The 20,256-nt window shown below is 37.5% G+C and overlaps 1 protein-coding gene across 1 annotated transcript in view; it reads right to left on the bottom strand.

Annotated features, from left to right (window-relative positions):
• Positions 1 to 1,191: 1,191 nt before the first annotated feature.
• SLIT3 (slit guidance ligand 3) overlaps positions 1,192 to 20,256 on the bottom strand; it is a gene marked incomplete at its 3' end in the record, with an annotated part of 545,814 nt that continues 526,749 nt past the window's right edge. The window contains exons 33-36 of the mRNA XM_083351312.1: positions 6,596 to 6,750; positions 5,867 to 6,152; positions 5,549 to 5,757; positions 1,192 to 1,430 (exon numbers count right to left, since the gene is read on the bottom strand). Of these exons, the coding sequence (XP_083207438.1) occupies positions 1,192 to 1,430; positions 5,549 to 5,757; positions 5,867 to 6,152; positions 6,596 to 6,750 (889 nt within the window). The remainder of the gene's footprint in view (positions 1,431 to 5,548; positions 5,758 to 5,866; positions 6,153 to 6,595; positions 6,751 to 20,256) is intronic.

Below are 20,256 nucleotides of genomic sequence, written 5' to 3'. Positions count from 1 at the left end.
AGAGGAAAAAATTCCTTTACAATTTTCAAAATTGCAGCCACCTCAATATACGCAGGAGTCAGTTGCAAAGATCTGATATTCAGGTAATAATTCCTGAATACCACACACTCTTCAATTAAGTAAAATATATCAGTGTGAATACTTTTGAAATGGATTGTCATGAGCAGGTAAGGCAGTGTTTCAGTGCATTCTTTGCCATTCTGCTTTGCAACTGGAAGCCAAAAAAACCTAAATCCTCTGAAATGGCAGATGAAAAGCTCATCACCACAAGAAATTACCTTCTCACCCTTTCTTTGCTTGAGGATGCATGCACGATGCTTTGGGTGTTCAGATAAAGAGGGTCTAGTTCACAGGCTAAAGGACAGGAAGTATCTGCCAAGTAACTGGATAATTCCCTCTGTTATTCATTATGAGTTCTATAAAATGTTCTTTCAGTTTGTTAGTCTAAACAAATTTATAAAGAATACGTTTCCCAACTTTACCACCTATGAGTGATTGTGCTAGATCCCCAATATAGGATAAATGGAATTGTGTGACAATCAATCATATACAGAAGACAAAATACATTACTATTACCATTGCATTAATATGTGCATAAAAACATCTGTGCATAAGGCCCAAGCTACAACAGTGTTATCACAGTGTGTATTTGTGTGTGATGTGTGTGTGTGTGTGTGTGCATGTGTGCTTGGCAATGGTATCAAGCAAATCACAACAGTGACAAATATAGCTTTCATTGTCACGAGAGAGGGCTACTAACTAAGTATTCCTGGGCACAAATGATCACAGAATATATCGCTCCTACTATGTATATATCCAGACCATTTCAACACCTGTTTCTTTAATTCTGTGGCAAACAGTTTGAATTCCTTTCAGATCTGGCCACTGTGCAAAGCTTATCAACTATACTCTTTTTTTTTAATCCCTGTGTTTAGGTTTGGAATATTTTTTCCATTTTTTTTACCAACTGTAAAAAAAATCCATAGTAAAAATAACTCATATATGATACATATACCCAGAATGGTCAGATTTTATATAATAAAAGATGAAAATAGTCACTTTCCATAATAAAAATAACTTTTTTTTGCTTATTTTACAATATACTTAATATTCTCTTCTTCACTTAAAAGTAAATAGGTCCTGTGTTTGAAAGCAGATTTGATACAAAGGGCAAAGAGGTTGATCGTAAACTTATAAACACTTTGCACAGCCACACTCCACATGTCTCTCTAGCTCTTCTGTAAAGGAGGAACCATCCACACACTGGAAGCCGTATTTCCGCCTTTTGCTGCGAAGAACAACACAACACTGACTGTTCCCACAAGTGCCATGACATTCCACACGAGGTACCTTCACCATGGAGACACAAGAGATGGAACCTTGTTGCTTCCGAATGAATTCACGAATAATCTCTCCTTGACAGACATTTTCTGTGAAAACAAAAGCACGGCTCAAGATAATCTTTTAAGATAATCTTTTATCATCTTTTTGATAAAAAAAAAGTGAAGATCAAGATCAAGAACATGGATTTATGCCACATGACTTAAAATATTTGCAGAAAAAACTGATGTAAATGATCTTTTTCCTAGATATTTTGGTGTTAAATTAGTATTAGAGAGCTACAATGTAATATTGCTGAATAATATATTCTAAGTTTGTAGAATTGCAGCAATCAGGAAGCATTCCTCTCTCTCTCTCTCTCCCTCTATTATATCTATCTATCATCTATCTATCTATCTATCTATCTATCTATCTATCTATCTATCTATCTATCTATCTATCTATCTCATCGTCATCCATGAATTAATGTATGTATGTACAGTATGTATGTATGTATGTATGTATGTATGTATGTATGTATCTATCTATCTATCTATCTATCTATCTATCTATCTATCTATCTATCTATCTATCTATCTATCTCTATCTCATCATCGTCATCCATGAATTAATGTATCTCTATCTGCCTGCCTGCCTGCCTATCATCCATCCGTCTGACTGTCCCTCCATCCAGTTTCAAAGCCATCTGACTCCTTAATGACTCTGGGTGGCTTAGAAATGAAAAACAGAAGCAGTAGATATAAAAAGATCACAGTCAACCAAAAGAATGATACAGTCAGCTACAAAACTGAATTTGAATAATGAGGACTTCAAAACTACACTGCCGCAAGGCCTGGGATAACAACCAAATTTTTAGTGATCTCTGGAATGTTATTAGAGTGGGAGATATGAAGCAATAGAGCACAGATGCTGAAAGAGATAAGATGACACTGTTTAGTTTCTAAAGATTCTAATAAAACTGTGGCATACCAATATCAATGAAAGTAGACTTAACTATGCAAACTACTGTATAGTATTCTTAATTTAATAATAATATATATAAATAATCCAACACAGACGAGAGCCCTACATGGAATGCCTTTGTCTGAAAAGGTATAGGATTTTCTGCCTGACCAGGGGGTTAAACTAGAAGATATCCAAGGTCCCTTCTGTTATTCTGTTGTTCTGGAGACAGAAATACCAGATGTTCAAACTGACTTTGGGCGGAGGAACACAAAACATTATTGCCAATACATATGGGATAAAGAGATGTTCTTCATTGATTATAGAAAGGTCTTCAATGGTGTTGATCATGTTAAGGTCTGTAGCGTCCTTAGAAACATGAGGGTCTCAGAACATTTTATTGTCCTCATGAAAAACCTATCCGAAGATCAGGAAACCATAGAACCAAATAGAACATGGAGAAACAGATTGGGCTTAGGTTAGCAAAAGAATATATATTGGTATGTGCAAATAAACTTGAAAGTTGGAATAGCTGCAGGAGACTAAGATCAGACAAATGGTAACTGAGCCCTAAGAAGAATGTGGGTGTGATAAACATCTCAGAACAGATACTCCCTAATTTCTTGGACTGTAAAGACGAGGAGAGATGTATTTTTCCACCTCTAATATTCTATAATATAATCTTATAATAGAGTTAGAACTAATATTTCTGGGTGTGCTTCTTGTCTGCATTATCTCACAAGTTTGATAGGCTGTATGTGCCTCCTTTATTTATTCAATCTATTTGTGAACTAAATATTAAGGGAAGCTGGATTGGAAGAAAATGAGTGTGGTTAAAACCTGGGAGAAACATCAATAACCTGTGCTATGCTGATGACACTTCTGTGATAGCTGAATGATTTGCACACTCTAGTACTGAAAATCAAGGTGCACAGTGAAGAGCCTTGGTGGAGCAGTGGGCTAATGGCTCATTAAGTAACACCAGCTGCCTGCAATTAGTGCAGGTTCGAGTCCCACCAGGCTCAAAGTTGACCCAGCCTTCCATCCTTCTGAGGTAGGTAAAATGAGGACCCAGATTGTTGGGGGCAATAAGCTGACTTTGTAAAAATGCCGCTTGGGGGTGTGTGTGAAAGCCCTAATAAGCAGGCATATACATAGAATGAAGGCTATTGCTAAGCACATTGATTTGTGTTTCTTAGATTGTAAGCCGCCCTGAGTCTTCAGAGAAGGGTGGGATATAAATGGGATAAAAAAATGAGACTAAGAAGACCAAACTAATGGCAAGTTGCTTTAGAATTAACAGGGTTGATACCGAAATTGTGGATAGCTTGTGCCTTGTACTGCAGGATAAGCAATCAAGGAACCAGCAATCAAGGCATATGGTGCAGGTAAAATAGGCCTTGGAAAAGATATTTATATACTGGCATGTGTCTATATCTATCAAAAATCAGAATTAGAATTACGAGGTAATGGTTCTTCCTTTGACACTCTACCAAAATGAAAGTTGGACTATGAAGAAGCAAGAAAGGTAGAATGTTGATGCTTTTGAACCCCTGGTGTTGGAGAAAACTACTGAGAATACAATGGGTACTCAAAAACAAACAACCAAACAAATGGATTATCCAACAAATCAACCCAACATTCTCACCCAAGGCATAAATAACCATGCTCATTATCATACTTCAGACACACAAAGTCAAGACCCAGCTCTTTGAAGAAATCTATAATATTGGGCAAAGTGAAAGGAAAGAGAAGAGGATAACCAGCAGCAATGTGGATGAAATCCATTACGATGGGGACAAATACACCATTGGAATAGTTGAAGGAGCATGTTAGGGAGAAATCTTGGGGGAAAAATCTGTCTCTGTAATAATTAAGAGTCAAACAAACTTGATGGCACATCAAGTCAACCAAGTAGCTATTGGTAATGGCATTTGCTCATGGAACTATGCTTTTTTTTTACTCTGGATAATTTGTTTTGGTGTCTTTGTACTACAAAGTTGCTTTTCCTTGATATGCATAATGGAGTATGATGACATGTTGTCATCTGCTGTATTGTCTGGTTCCTTTGCAAAAAAATTTTTGTTATGCCCATGCCAATATACATATCTATATTTTGGATAAATGTAATTGGTATAGGTCATAGCCTACTTTGATAAGTATATTCCAAATATATTGTGCTGATATTTCACTGTGCTAATAGCAACTACCATAATGTGATCAGAGAGTTTACTTTTACTATTATATTTCATGAGAACACATATTTAAATAATACCAGGATTTAGAGGAAACTAGTTAGTTACAAGCTGAAATATCTGTGTATTGGCAACAGTCTGGTTGCTTAAAACAAAAGGACTAAGATTGTTTACTGATCTCTAAATATAAATTTGCTGTTATTGGAACGTGATGTGTGTGTCCAGCTTTATTTCTCAGGCAAAGTAATATCCTTTAGTATAATCTGTATCAAGCTATAACACTGAGAAATTTCTGACTTAAATTTGTTAATAAATTGTGAGAAAGTAATTAGCTATAGGTCTATACTCTTGTTAAAAGTACATCCCATTAACATTAACATGCATCTCTTTTACATTAATAAAAGTTAATGAAAACACTAATTGAAGTATTAACACAATTTAATACGAAAATTATTTTTAATAGGGCATCGCACAACATTCTCGTTCAAAAATTCATCCTGGCAGAAATTAAGGCTTAATGACACGACATTTTATTAGGACATTTATTTTCTGTACGAAAACATTCTCATTCAGTTTGTAGAATTTCCAGGACTGAGAAAATTTGTTTCTAAAGCAAGTGAAGAAGTGCTGCTAGTCAGAGAAGTCAATGCCTAGCTATACAGTCTAACTGGTATAAGGAGGCTGTGATTTCTGGATTTTTACCTTAGCTAAGATTTACTATGCAAATTGCTCATGTAATAAGGATGTAAGACAGAACTGGCTGTATATCTCAGCTACTGAAGAACCCAGCTGACAGGAATTAAAAAGAGAAAAATCTTCATGTCATCTTTTGTAACTTCTGATATGGGTAATAAAGATTTATTTTTTTGTGCCATATGCACCCCAATTCTGTCAGGTAAAAGGAAGGCAGGTCACACATCTTTTTTTATTTTGGAGCATATGTAAATGCATGGTACACAAATGGAAATTTTCTTTGAAATGGAAAGACATCAGCAGAGCTTTTGCATTGCTTTGTAAATGGGCAAAAGGGACAGAGCAGATCACGTATCACACATTACAAATACACCAACCTCTATCGCATCGTTCCCCACTGTAGCTTGGATCACATTCGCAGTAGGGTTCCCCTTGTGCAGAGATCTTACACTGTCCGTGGTTACATTTTAGAAGTCTGCAGGAGTTGGAGGAATCATTCTTTCGATCACAGTGCACACCTGTGTAACCTTCTATACACTTGCACGTATAAGCAGAGTTGGTGGCAATGCACTTCCCATGGAGGCATCTTACAGAAAAAAGATAAAAGAATACCTGTTGGATTTCAGATGGATCCATCTCACATTTGACACACATTCCTTTTACCTGTAAGGAAAACTACACCGAATGAAACTTACTTGTTACCAAGGCAGGGATCGTTAAGTTCTTGGTCACACAGTGAACCTGTCCAGCCTGGATGGCACTCACAGACGACACTTGTCTTTTCAAGAGAGCGGCAAATTCCGTGCTTACAGATGTTACAGGATTTGCAACCAGGAAGGACTCCTACTGACTGATGTGGTAGTTCTTTGAAATCCTGGAGCTCGTTATTAATCCGGACATCATGAATGCACCCATGAAAGCCACTTGGTGTCCTCTCTGTACCCTGCCGCAATGAAGACAGCCCTGTAGAGGTGGGAATTCCTGCAAAGGAAGTTGCAAAATGCGTTGTGCGTTATTTGAGCAACTCTGCGATATTTCACTTGAACGTAAAGACACAGTGGCAAAAGATTAGATAAGCAGATTGCAGCAGTCTATCAATGAACATTATATCTCGAGTTGACATTTGTCTTTTATGCCATCATTTACTACACTTTAGTTTTGCACATAGCACTTCAAAAATATATGCAGAAAAAAAGCAAACATTTGCACAGATTTTGAAAATCATACAAATATATACATTTAAAATAATAATATCAACGTATTATTTTGCTGTGGGATAGCACTGTGTTTTGGGCAAAAAGGTTGGAATCTTCTGCCATTATTTCACATTTCAACTAATTGTCTTTTCTTGTGCACTGGCGAAGGTCTTAAGATTATTATTTAGCCTGACCCTCAGCTGAAACTCTGCAGAAATCAGAACCCACCTCCAATGTAGAGTGGAGTGTCTTGACCAACCATGGGTTGCTTCTGCAGTTTGCCAAGGCTTTTGGGAGTGCCTTTATCTACGACCAAATTCAAGGTCTGGTTCCACATCACCAGTTCCACACTATGAAACTGTCCATCATTTACTGTCTCCACACTTTCAGAAAAAACAAACAAACAAGAGAAGGGTATTAGAAGCTATGGTAAACAGCTTTTGCAATTATCTGATCTCAATATAGTTGCCATAAAAAAAAATAGAAATGTAAGAGAGTTCAGATACGCAGTTAGAATAAAAAAAAATAGAAAAAGGTAGCAAATAAGAGTAAAACTTCCTTTCCTGTGCCAAACTCAATCCAATTTTAACATCAAAATATAAATTAACAAACTGTTGATTGCATGCCACTAAACCTCTAGTTATAAATGCTCATTGAAAACTTCTTTTTCACATTCTGCTTTAGAGCCATAAGGACTAGAAAACTATTTTTTACCTGACCTAGCCTTACATGGTCTTCAGTTCATTGCCTTTCTTGTATTTTGTGATAGCACTCTCGGAAACCTCAGCCAGACTTGGAACTAGGGATAGAAATTAAGGGCTTTCTTGAGAAACGTGAGTTTCTTTCTTCTTTCTTATGGTCCCCTCATTTTTGTTAACTTCTGCCTGAAGAAGAGTTCTGGAGAATGTGAAAGTTTGCATCCATTTTATATTACTTTTATTGGTCCTAAAGAGGTAGCATCTAGCTAATAGTGTATGGAAGCAAGAGCTGTGGTGGTACAGTGGTTAGAATGTAGTATTGCAGGCGAATTCTGTTCACTGCCAGGAATTCAATCCTGACTAGCTCAAAGTTGATTCAGACTTCCATCCTTCCAAGGTGGGTAAAATGAGGGTCCAGATTGTTGGGGACAATATGCTAACTCTCTAAACCGGTTAGAGAGTGCTGTAAAGCACCATGAAGCAGTATATAAGTCTATAAGTGCTATTGCGATTGCTATGGATGTTATATATTATTCCCCTATTACCAATTCAACTATAATTGCCTTATGTTTAGTTTAGAATCATGTTTGTGTCCCAATGCCCCTTTGGAACTGAAATATAATTTTTGAGTGGGAATAAGGACAGGGATTGAGGATATTTTAGTGGGATTGTAACAATGCATATAAAAATAAATCAAAGAACTTGCCACATTGTACAGAATTTGGCTACTCTCTGCAGTGGGAAGGGCTGAAACAGTGGTGGGATTCAGCCAGTTCGCACCACTTCGGCAGAACCGGTAGCTAATTTTTTGTTGCCCAGGCCCAGGATGGACTTCCGGAAGCGGCATCCACGCAGAGAACCAGTTGTTCACATATTTGAATCCCACCATTGGCTGAAAAAATTCACCTTCCTTTAAGTAACGGCATTCTGCTGTATGCTTTGATAAGCAGAGGGACAGTGGCTGCCAAATATCCTGGTTGTACTTACACACACACAAAACCATTTCAATAGCATATGAGACTTCTAGAGAGGGAACTGTATGAACCGCTGCTTCTCTATAGGTGATTTTAACATCGCTATCTAAAGCTAAAATGGACATTGAACTTTCTTGAAGAAAAAAACCCACAAGTGACCTCTGAAGCATGAGCAAAAATCAGGTCTTAAACCAAAACAATCTCCTGGAACTTCTCCCCTTATTTAAAGAAGTTCCAGCTATAAGCATTTGTCAGATGATATCGCTGGCATTTTGCAGTGCTGTTTTTTTTTAAATTTCTGGCAAAAGCAAATAGATATACATCATTAGTTCTCTACCTAATATGGCCTTTTTAGATCAATGTTTAAATGTTCTATTTTAGCAGAAGATTTGTATATTTTGACTAAAATAAATAAACAAGCAGAACTAAATCACCCATAGAGCTAATCCTTGAGTTATGACCACTGCTGAACTCAGAATTTCTGTTGCTAAGCAAGACAGTTGTTCAGTGAATTTTGCCCCATTTTATGACCGTTCTTGCCATAGTTGTTAAGTGAATCACTGGAATTGTTAAGCTAGTAACATAGTTGATAAGTGAATCTAGCTTCTCCATTGACTTTGCTTGTCAGAAGGTCACAAAAGGTGATCACATGACCCCAGGACACGGGGGGGGGACATGATAGCAATATTCCATTATTTGAGGGGCTGCCACAAAGAAGAGGGGGCCACGTTGTTTATCAAAGCACCATAGGGTAGGACGAGAAACAATGGTTGGAAACTGATCAAAGAGAGAAGCAATTAAAGAGAAACTTCCTGGCAGAAAGGGCAATTAACCAGTGGAACAGCTTGCTTCCAGAAATTGTGGGCACTCCATCACTGGAAATTTTTAAAGAAGAGGCTAGACAGTCACTTGTCTGAGATGGTATAGGTCCTCCTGCTTGAGTGGGGGGCTGGACTAGAAGACCTAAAAGGTCCCTTCCAGCTCTATTCTATTCTATTCTATTCTATTCTATTCTATTCTATTCTATTCTATTCTATTCTATTCTATTCTATTCTATTCTATTCTATTCTATTCTATTCTATTCTATTCTATTCTAATCATCCTATATATGAGTCAGTTGCCAAATGCCGGAATTTTTATCACATGACCATGGGAATGCTGCAAAGGTCGTTAAGTGTGAAAAATGGTCATAAGTCACAATTTTCAGTGCTGTTGTAACTTTGAACAGTCATTATATGAACTGTTGTAAGTAGAGGACTACCAGTATTCTTGAGATCTTTGAGAAAATCTAGGCCTTTGTTAACATCAAAATGGACAACTATTAGATTTCATTTTCAGGAAAAAAAAATAGTTCCAATCAATCTTATTTCCTTAACTTTTAGCAATGTAAAGTCTGTTTTCCTTCCTTCCTGCTTAACTCAAAACCTTTCATTTTTAATTAGTATGTAAGTTCGAAGACAGAACCAGGCTCTGACTGCTCAGTTTATTGAGTTTATTAAATTCTGAAGATGAAACAAAGGACTATCTAAAAAGGCCCTAGCTCAACTTCCTGTCTCAGTGATAATGGGAAGATGCCCTTTACTGCATCAAGTGAGGAAAGGTGCTGACTTTAAGGAAAACCCTTTTCAATTATTTCTGTCCAGACAGAAACTGCCCAGAAAGGAGGAACTGTTCTGAAGGTCATTTACATTTGAAGGGCATCCCAAGAGCATACTTCAGCTGAGGGTCAATATTTCAGGAAGTTAAACACTGATTCTGATTTGAATCAGAAGGTTAAACACATGTTTATATCTCTGTGATTTCAACACACCTAACTGGAACATTGGCTGGCTTGTGCATCAGTGTTTTCAAGGTGTATTGCTTTAAGAGAAGCCAGGAAATCCGCATTTTGTTCAGTCAGCAACTGCTGTCCCTTCAAAAAGCCACCCTGGATTCAGGAATAGGATTTCCTTTCAAGAAGATAAATGCTTATGCAGTTTGTTCTAGATCAGGGATGTCAAACTCAATTTCATTGAGGGCCGCATCAGCATTGCGGTTGCCCTCAGGGGGCCGGGTGGGTATGGCCAGGGTGGGTGTGGCCTACTGGGTGGGCGTGGCTAGAGTGCGTATGGCCTACTGGGTGGGCGTGGCCAGCTCTACATCGTTCGCATCAAGGGTGCCTATGGGGGCCTGGGCAGGAGTGGGACAGATCTGAGGGTCTCTGGGCCAGGGCCAAGGCAGTGGGGGCCGTTCCCTCACTGTTTCCAGGATGGCTTCGCGGGCCACATGAAACCACTTCGCGGGCCAGATCTGGCCCCCGGGCCTTGTGTTTGACATGTCTGTTCTAGATGGTCTGGTTTGATGCTGTTGCAGGGGGATCTACAACCATCAGAGACTGTTAGAGACAGTGGCTTGGCGAGAGATTAATGGAAGAAAACCACAGATACTGAACAGCACACCACAGTTGAGCCAGCAATGCACAAAGGCTGTGATTTTGGTAGAGAAAACAGCTATATCCTACAAGAAGAAGATTGTGTTAAAATTGCAGCTGACTCAAGTGTCCTCACACTGATCCTTCAAAAACAATGCCACAGATGAAAACATTCATCTGTCAAGACTTAATTACAAAATATGACAATCAACCAGATAAGCACATTACTTGAAACATAGGACAATAATTTCTTAGCATTCCTACACTGGTGACAATATTATTATAGATAAAAGTTTCATCAGTAGTTACAGATTGGTATAACTTTACAAATGAGATAAATATATGAGCTTGGGAAGTACAGCTAAAGAAAGGTGCAGTCTGATGCTTCATTTCTAGATGGCAGTAGAGCATCACAACAATTTAATTTTTAGACTAAAAAAGCAAAATTGTACTGCTTGCCTATTATCCAAATCAGAATGTAAACAAATAACAGAGGAATAGAAGTTAGATCAGGATAAACTACCACCTAAATTAAAGCTTTCAAGGAAGGGAAAAGAATGAGGATGATCCCTACAATTGGCAAAGTAACATCTGAATAATTGTATATGATCTAGGATTGCAAAACGTATCTAACGCTCCTTCAAAAGTTATTTTGGTAAGAAATAGCAATATGGGGATGTGCGTGTGAGAGAAAAAGAAAAATTAAAATGGGAATTGGATTGGTTCCAATTTTTGTGTTTGGATTCAAAAAGCCAATGCTTGTCTTAACAACTGTTTGCCAACCAATTAGAAACAGTTCTCTAGTTTTCACTTTGGGCTAAATTCCAATAAACCTATTAAAATGCTGTATACTAAGTAGAATCTGCCTTGTTTAGAATCATTCCTCTGGAATTCACAATATATACTTTTTCAAACTTATTGAAATATAAACACTTTTCAAGATAGCCAGCTGTATTTCATTTGACACTTCCAAGAAAATAAAATAGCCATATTCCATCTATATTCAAAGGGAGGGGGAAAAACGCTCTTAAAAAACAAATGACAATTTATGGAAAATGGCTGTCAGCAAAACTTATCAAAGATAGGGTGAGAGAATACAATACAGTTCCTATACTAAGCCACTTTGATAACCTTCATCCAGTTCTCAGAAAGAAATCAAATTAAATGGTAAATGATAATTACGATTCATGACAATGGTATTGAGAGAACGGCACTGACTATTCAGGAGAATAATAAGACAATAATATTACTTATCAGTGTATTATCATTATGGATTTATTCACTCATTTGCTTATTCAAAATAATTCTTACTTTTGTGGGTTTATTCTCCTAATAACTTCATAATAATATATTCTCATAATAATAACTTCATTAAAATGCATTCTAAAAGAGACATTGTAAAAAAGATAGTACTTCTGATACAAGAGCAAAAAATGGAAATACTTTGTCGTATAACTTTGGTCATTCGTAATATTCCCTTTCATCCACAATAAACCTTTATTATGACCTTTAGGTCTGAAAACATTACGTAGAAGTACATACAAATAATTAGTAGGATTAAAAAGTGGGTATAAAATGCAATAAAATTACAAACAATAAAATCAGCATAATAGAAATAATACTGATGCAAATAATACAAGGGACAATCACTAAGATTGGTGCTAATCTTCAGTCATATTTGGAGGATGAATAGAATAAAATGTGAAAAAATGGGGAACCTGAAAAGATACATCAGAGTCCTGTTTGTTTGGTTAGAAGAAGTGATAGATAAGCATTGTGCTCTCTACCAAGGTATTTTTTTAAAAATGGGATAAGCAATTAAGATGGACATAGACATTATCTTGTCTGTGTCCACCTAGGGCTTAATGTGATAACATTGAGCCCTAGGTGGACATAGACAACACAATGTCTTGTATACTGTATAATGAATAGTAAGAAAGTCACAACCAATGGATCTAATCCAACAAGCAGGCATATACATAGAATGAAGGCTACTGCTAAGCTTGTAAGCCGCCCTGAGTCTTCGGAGAAGGGCGGGATATAAATGGAATTAAAATAAATAAATAAATAAATAAATGTTGCAACAGAGGAGATGTACAACTAAAACTTTCAAAAAGAGCCAAAGTGTGTTCTGTTTTTGATTTCAGAAGCTCAAGAATCCCTGGAGTCTTTGAAATTTAGAAGAGAGCTTACACTCATGTTTCATTGCATCCAGTCTTAAAAAATAAGCATCACTAGAATAATGTCACTTATCTGCTATTTTATAAAACAGCGATTTTGGCTTTTTCTGTGCTTCATGAAATGGTTGTGCTTTGCCCACTGAAACAAGTTTTGTTTCATTTTATTTAAAGCTCTCCTTCTCTTATCCTCAATAAAAGCAAGAAAACCGCACAGAGGTGATTATTTGAAAAAAAACCTAGGGGAAGGCAGTTTGGACGGTTGTCCTGAACAAACAAAATCAGGCTTATCTTTCTCCCAATATCTCTCTTACATTAACTTTTGACTTGAATGCATGATTTAGACTGCAGGTTCACTCAGCTACTTTCCAAGAATGAAAGAAAGAAAGAAAGAAGAAAGAAAGAAAGAAAGAAAGAAAGAAAGAAAGAAAGAAAGAAAGAAAGAAAGAAAGAAAGAAAGAAAGAAAGAGGGACCAGGGTTCTTTTGTTTACAAACAACCTAATATAAAATATCTAAGATTTTTCTGTGTTTTATATTCAGGATGGAAACAAAGTATGAGCAACAAAACTAGGCCTGTGTTTATGTTCTACTGATTAAAAATAATAGTTGGAAAACACATATTTAAAAGTGCATGCTTGATTCAGAAATGGTATGTATCACCTTTATTCTACTAAAAAGATTTGCAAGGGTTTCAATTTGCATACAGTTGCTCTATTGACAGTGCCTAGAACGGAAGGTAATTAAAAATGTTCCCAGCTTGTGTAGAAGACAGAAAATAAAGCTGTTTAGCTGAAACTGAAAGCTGAACACTATGAAAAAATATCCTGCTGTCTCTTTAGAAACTAGATAGCTAGCCAGGAAATTAAATTGCTTCCACTTTATTAGTTGGGTTGCAACATATACTCATAAATTCAAAATTTCAATTCCAACTGTAAGAAATTAGGGGAAGTAAAAAAAAATTGTCCACTTTTCTGGATATTTAGTGTGCAAAGTATGTAGCAGAATAATAGAAATAATGATAACTACCAGTCCAATTCTATTGCTAGGCATTACACTTAACACTCAAGTTTAGAAATAATGAAGTCTGCTGAAGTATTCCTTAAACAATTGGAAAAACATTAAGAAAAATAGGATGATTTAACCCTAATCAAATATTTCCAAATTTAAGCTATGTTATGCATTTCCATAGGAAAATGGTACAGTGATGAATATATTAAATAATATTTGCTGCATACATAACCTGTAGATCTCCGGAAAACTAGATCCTTTTAGCTTAGAACTATAGGTTTTTTTTTTCCATCTCCAGTTAATTGAATCACCCCAATGTGCCAATAGCGTACAATCTAGTTTGATCCTAATGGGGCTCAAGGTTTCATCAGCCTTCCATCCTTCTGAGGTATGTAAAATGAGGACCTAGATCCATGGTGGCGAACCTATGGCATGTGTGCCACAGGTGGCAGCAGAGCCCTCTCTGTGGGCACGTGAGCCGTTGCCCCAGTCCTGGGCCTTCAGCCAGGTTTTATAAAACCTTTTCAATTTAGGCCTCCGCTGCAGTATGCAAAAAAAAAAAAAGGTTCAATCAATCAATTTCAACTTCTTGCAGGGGAAAAAAAAGATCTTGCAAAGTTGGAATTGATTGATTGAACTTTTTAGTCCCACCCAGTCTGCCTTTACCACCGGAGCCAGACCCACCCAATTGGCCATGCCCACCCATTGGCCACACCCACCCAATGGGCCATGCCCACCTGGCACCTGATGATACATAAGTGGGGTTTGAGTTGCAGTTTGGGCACTCGGTCTCTAAAAGGTTCGCCATCACTGACCTAGATTGTTGGCAGCAATTTGCTGATTCTGTAAACCACTCAGAGAGGGCTGTAAAGCACTATGAAGTGGCATATAAGTCTAAGTGCTGTTGTTATTGCTATCTAGGATAATAAGGTCAGTCATTTCATAGCCATTTTTAGTCCTCCTAGTCACTTCAAAAGTAGTTGATGAATGTCAGTCTTTTTTTTTGATTAAAACAATTTTATAAAAAAGAAATACGTGGTAGCTTGAAGCTTGGTTCTTCTGAAGACAAAATTAGAAGAAGGCTTTATTTACCTTTTTACCCCATGTGGTTAAGGAGAAAATAAAAAAAACGTAGCAGACAAGATACCTATAAAGATCTTCTCTTTTTTTTGCAGGATCCTTTTAGGACTTCCTTTGTCTTGAAAAGTTTTGCTTGCCATTTGGATGACATGCCTAGTGGGGTAAGTTAATTAAGTCCCAACCAATTCTGGAATATGTGGAGATAAAGCTAATTCCTTCTGGGATAGTTATATTTATATATATTTATATTTTATTACATTTATATACCGCCCTTTCCCTGAGGACTCAGGGAAAGGGCGGGTTAGTGTTTGGGTTAGTGTTTTATACAACATGTGAATCTTTCTATGTCTCCGTTAAGAATATAACAACAACAACAAAAGGGCCCTTGACAGTTCCCTGGAGAAATTGCAACATCCCAGCATTGGATATGTTCAATAGAGGCTGTCAGGATCACACTGTTTGAATTCCTGACATCGGTTGTGTGGGGATGATAACTGATTAGCTTGCTTTTTGCCTTGTTTTAAATATCTATCATTCAGTTAGGTTTTAAGTAGTGCATCAAATACAGTTCTAAAACAGCCACTGGAGAAATTAAAACTAGTACTTTTTCCCTTTTTTCTACAGTTTGTAATATTTTATTAGATTATAGAATAAAATACACAAATACAAAAGCAAATGGTAGGACACAGTGGGGAGGAAAAAGAGGGAAAAAGTAAGGGGGAAAAGAGAAAAAGAACAGAGTTCCTTTGTTGCAGCAGAAGGAAGCATTAACATTGAACCTCAACTTTTTACTTGTCCATAATATTATAAACTATCCATTTCTATAACAACAAATGAATATAATCAGTAAAACCCAAAGTCCCCCCCTCTTTTTTTTAGTCATCAAGTTTTTGATACCTTGCTAAGCACTGGTGGTACTCAAATATTGTCATGTCCTAAAAGTGGTACAATCTGTGAAAAGGTTGAAAAGCCCTGTCTTAAATTGACAATGGATGCTGTATGTTTTTTTTTAAAAAAACTGGAGATTGTAAAGTTACATTTAAAATATTTAACATTTCAATAATAGTGAGGAACAAAACTATCCAGCGGGGAAAAGAAGCTTTTCCCTGCAAATGTCAGATATAATGAGAATTGTAACCCTTACTTTTCTTTTCAAAGTGGAAAACTAGAGTGCTGAAATATACTCTTCAAACATGAATAGTCAACAGAAAATAAAAATGAAGTAAGAAAATTTCTGGCAGACCTGAAAGTTTTACAAATAAACCAGGAAGATATTAACACAGATACATATATACAGTTGTGGTAAAGTTTCCAATTTTAAAATTAAAAATTTCTGATGAGAAAGTCCTGATTTGATTAAAGGTTTTTTTTAAGAAGCTATTTTTCCATTCTTCTGAAGTCAGTGATAGAAGACAATACCTTTCATAATCTCTGACAGAAATGTGAACTGACTTCCACCTGACATACCTAAATATTCAGGAAAACATTAATGCAAACTTTGATCTTTTTATTCTAGGACACAAGGCTGAAGAAATCTGATTAAACTTGAAAAAACCTCTCATATTCATTTATACATTCAGCATAAATTTAATAAAAAATGAAAGAATATGAGCCTGGAAGAGATGCTTTTTCATTGTAGATATCATATAACCGTAATTTATATTATATTTCTTCACTGCTATTGCACTAGATATTCTCTCTCTCTCTCTCTCTCTCTCTCTCTCTCTATATATATATATATATATATATATATATATATATATATATATATATATATATATATATATACTGTATATATATTAGAAAACCAAGGAGTATACGAAATCCCATGCACCACCTGCCCCACCACATACATCGGACAGACCAACAGAAGAATAAGTGCGCGCATTGAAGAGCACAAAAACTCACTCAGAAAGGGAGAACAAACTTCATCCCTGGTCCAACACTTTGAAGCCACGGGACATGAAATTGATTTTAAAAAAACCAAAACTATCGCCAAAATTGAACATTTTAACAACAGAATAATCAGAGAAGCCATTGAGATAGAAAAACGCCCCCACAGCATGAATACACGAGATGATACCTCTCGTCTACCAGCCATTTGGAAACCCGCCTTGATTGACAGACGAGGCCCAACCACCAAGAATACCAGACCCAAACTCATGATAACATCACATGACATCACCACCACACAACCATTCAAAAAGCAAATCCGAACCCACAACGATAAAGACACACAACCACAAAACAGAAACCTAACTACAGCTGCAACATCAGCCACTTTAAACCCCTCCAAACCACACAATAAGCAAACTGACACCCACTATAAAAACATGGCACCACCACAAACACGAAGCCGAACAAAAGCAGCACAACTCACCAGCTCAGTTCTGGAGCTGGCAGCTGAGACCAGCCCATCCACTCAGAACACCCCCCCACCCAATCAGAACACACCCACCATTCAAAACACACTCCCACCCAATCAGAACACACTTGGTCCCCTACCCAATCAGAGCACACCTCCACAGAACACACCCCCTCTGGCAGTTTAAAAAAGAGGAACTAACAGCCACATGCTTCTCCCAGAAGAAGGAAGCTAAAGCCTGATGATGACGGATGAGACTCCGTCGAAACGTTGCGCCCACACCTTTAGTTCTATGCGGGGAAAAACCCGAAAAACCAAGGATCCATATATATATATATATATATATATATATATATATATATATATATATATATATATATATATATAGAGAGAGAGAGAGAGAGAGAGAGAGAGAGAGAGAGAGAGAGAGCATCTCTCTCTAGTGCAATAGCTGTGAAGAAATCCAGAAGTGTCCACTTTGGTTCATTTTGATCTTCTATGCAAGAGACAAGATTAAACTGTCTGACTAGATAAGAATTACAAGAGAGACAAAATAGGGATTTTTATGATTTTGGGAAAATGGGACTGTGTGAGATTAGAGCAACAGATACTAAAGGGAGATTTGGAAATTCATTAGTGAGGGAGGGAGGGAGGGAAGAGGAAGGAAGGAAGGAAGGAAGGAAGGAAGGAAGGAAGGAAGGAAGGAAGGAAGGAAGGAAGGAAGGAATTATTGTCTGCAGTCATCTGCCAGGCTCTATTATAATCATAAATAGCTAAATATATTTTCTAGAATTTCTGGATTTCTGGAACCTGCAAATGACTTAGTAAATCTTCTGTTTTATATATAGTTTCCTTTTTTTTGCTTTTTGCTATGTGTAGTTTTAATCTGTATTGTTTAATAATATGATGCATAAGTTAATGCTTAGTGTGCAGGAATCAAGATAATGATATACATTAGATTTGGGGGTGGGGGTAAGAAACCGAGGGTCTGCTGCATGTTTTGGACTGCAATTAACATATTTAGTTAACTTAATTAAATGCTGACATTGTTCAATCAACGGCTCCTAGATAAAAAGCAACACAAAAAAATGTGTAATCAAAAGAATAAAATACATAATAATAAGGATCATTGTGAATCTCAACAGCAACAAACATATGCACCCAACAAGGTGCTCCAACTATTGTAACCCTTAGCTTGGTCTTTAAGGCCTTCTAGAACCTTGTTCCAGAGGGCATGCTCTATCACAGAGAAGCATGTTTCTGGATCCCATGTATGGCACTGATTCATCAAAGCAATCCAGAAAATTAATTAATTAATTAATTAATTAATTAATTATTGGGACTTATATGCCGCCCTATCTCGCAAAGGACTGAGGGCGGCTAACAACAATAACATACAATAATACAGAAGTTAAAATAAAAATTAAATTAATGGCCCCTGTAGAATAAATTAAAATTAAAATTAAAATAAATTAAAAACTAGAGTTAAAAATTAAAAATATAATTAAAATCCCTGTCAGTCCAGGTCAGCCAGGTGGAAAAGGAGTGTTTTGAGGCTGCGGAGAAAGGACTGGAGATCTGGGGCCATCCGAAGCTCAGGGGGGAGCTGGTTCCATAGGGTTGGCGCTCCCACAGAGAAGGCCCTCCCCCTGGGGGTCGCCAGCCGACATTGTCTAGCCGATGGTACCCTGAGGAGGCCTTCTCTGTGTGAGCGTACTGGGCGATGGGAAATCGTTCCCGGCAGCAGATGGTCCTGCAAGTATCCTGGGCCTAAGCCATGTAGGGCTTTAAAGGTAAGTACCAGCACCTTAAATCTCACCCGGAGGACAACCGGTAACCAATGCAGCTCACGCAGGAGGGGTGTAATATGGGAGTATCGGGGTGCTCCCATCACTACCCGCGTGGCCACACTCTGAACCAGCTGAAGCCTCCGGGTGGTCTTCAAGGGCAGCCCCATGTAGAGAGCATTGCAGTAATCTATACGGGAGGTAACAAGTGCGTGGGTGACTGTACGTAAGGCATCTCGGTCCAGAAAGGGGCGCAACTGGCGTACCAGGCGAACCTGGGCAAATGCCTACTGTGTCAGATTAAATCAGGCTGACATTATTGGAGATAGACAATCCTTCAAGTAATCAGACCCTTTGCAATGTAGGGCTTTGTGGATCACCACCAGCACCCTGAATTGTACCTGGAAGCAACTGTCAGCCCTTACAACTCATGAAGCAGAGGTATCACAATACTGCTTGTGCAGCTGCATTCTGGACATTTGAAACTTTTGAATGATCTTCAAGAGTAGCTCCAGAGAAAATTCACTGCAGGAATTGACCCATGAGTTGTCTAGGACATAAGTGCTTACCTAGTTCTCAGAAGTAGAACTGGCACACCAGATGAAATTTCTCAAAGCCTTCTGGCCACATATGACATCTGCTCATCAAGCACAAGCTGTGAGTCTTGGAAGACCCAGAGATAGCACTTCCCCATTCAAAAGAAGAGTGCAATCACATCCAAGGTTGCATATGGAACATTCCCAGATTTAAGTAACCCAACATTACCGCCAATTGGACTTAGTAAGATTAAGTCAGAGAGAGTTTCCCCTATCCAGACCCACATAGCCTGCAGACCCTGGGATAGGACCTCAGCAATCTCAGTTAGCTGCCCTGGGCTTGAAAACTGTGACTGAGTACTATCAGCGTACTGATGATACCAGACCCCAAATGGTGAATAACTTCATTCAGCATTTTCAGGTAAATGTTGAATAAGATGGGTGAAAGTGTCAAGGCCTGCCATATTCCACAAAACAGCAGCCTAGGGAGTGAGGCATTATGGAAGTCAAAGCTAAAAACATCAAAAATTACCAGCTTATCTAGTGCTACCTTAGATGAATTTATATTTCTAGGCTGGTGTCTCCTAACATCTCAGTCTGCTTCCAATAATGGGAGCAGCTTTGCAGAAGTGGGATTTTTAACTTGCTTTGGGAAGGTGCATTGAAAGTCTCATGACACTTGCCAATCAAAAATTCTTTGTGTTCCAATAGTACAGTTATAACCCATACCATTTGATACCACTTTAGAGAAACTGCTAAGAAAAAGAAATGTTGATTTATCAAATAGAAAGAAAAAGGCATTGGATCGGTTCCCATTCTAAATCCCAGTCACTAAATAAATCTAATCCATCTA

This window comes from Vipera ursinii (assembly GCF_947247035.1).
Source record: "Vipera ursinii genome assembly, chromosome: 2".
Classification (NCBI taxonomy): domain Eukaryota; kingdom Metazoa; phylum Chordata; class Lepidosauria; order Squamata; family Viperidae; genus Vipera; species Vipera ursinii.
The sequence above is the reverse complement of the archived record's forward strand: the minus strand, read 5'-3'. Positions and strand labels throughout refer to the sequence as shown.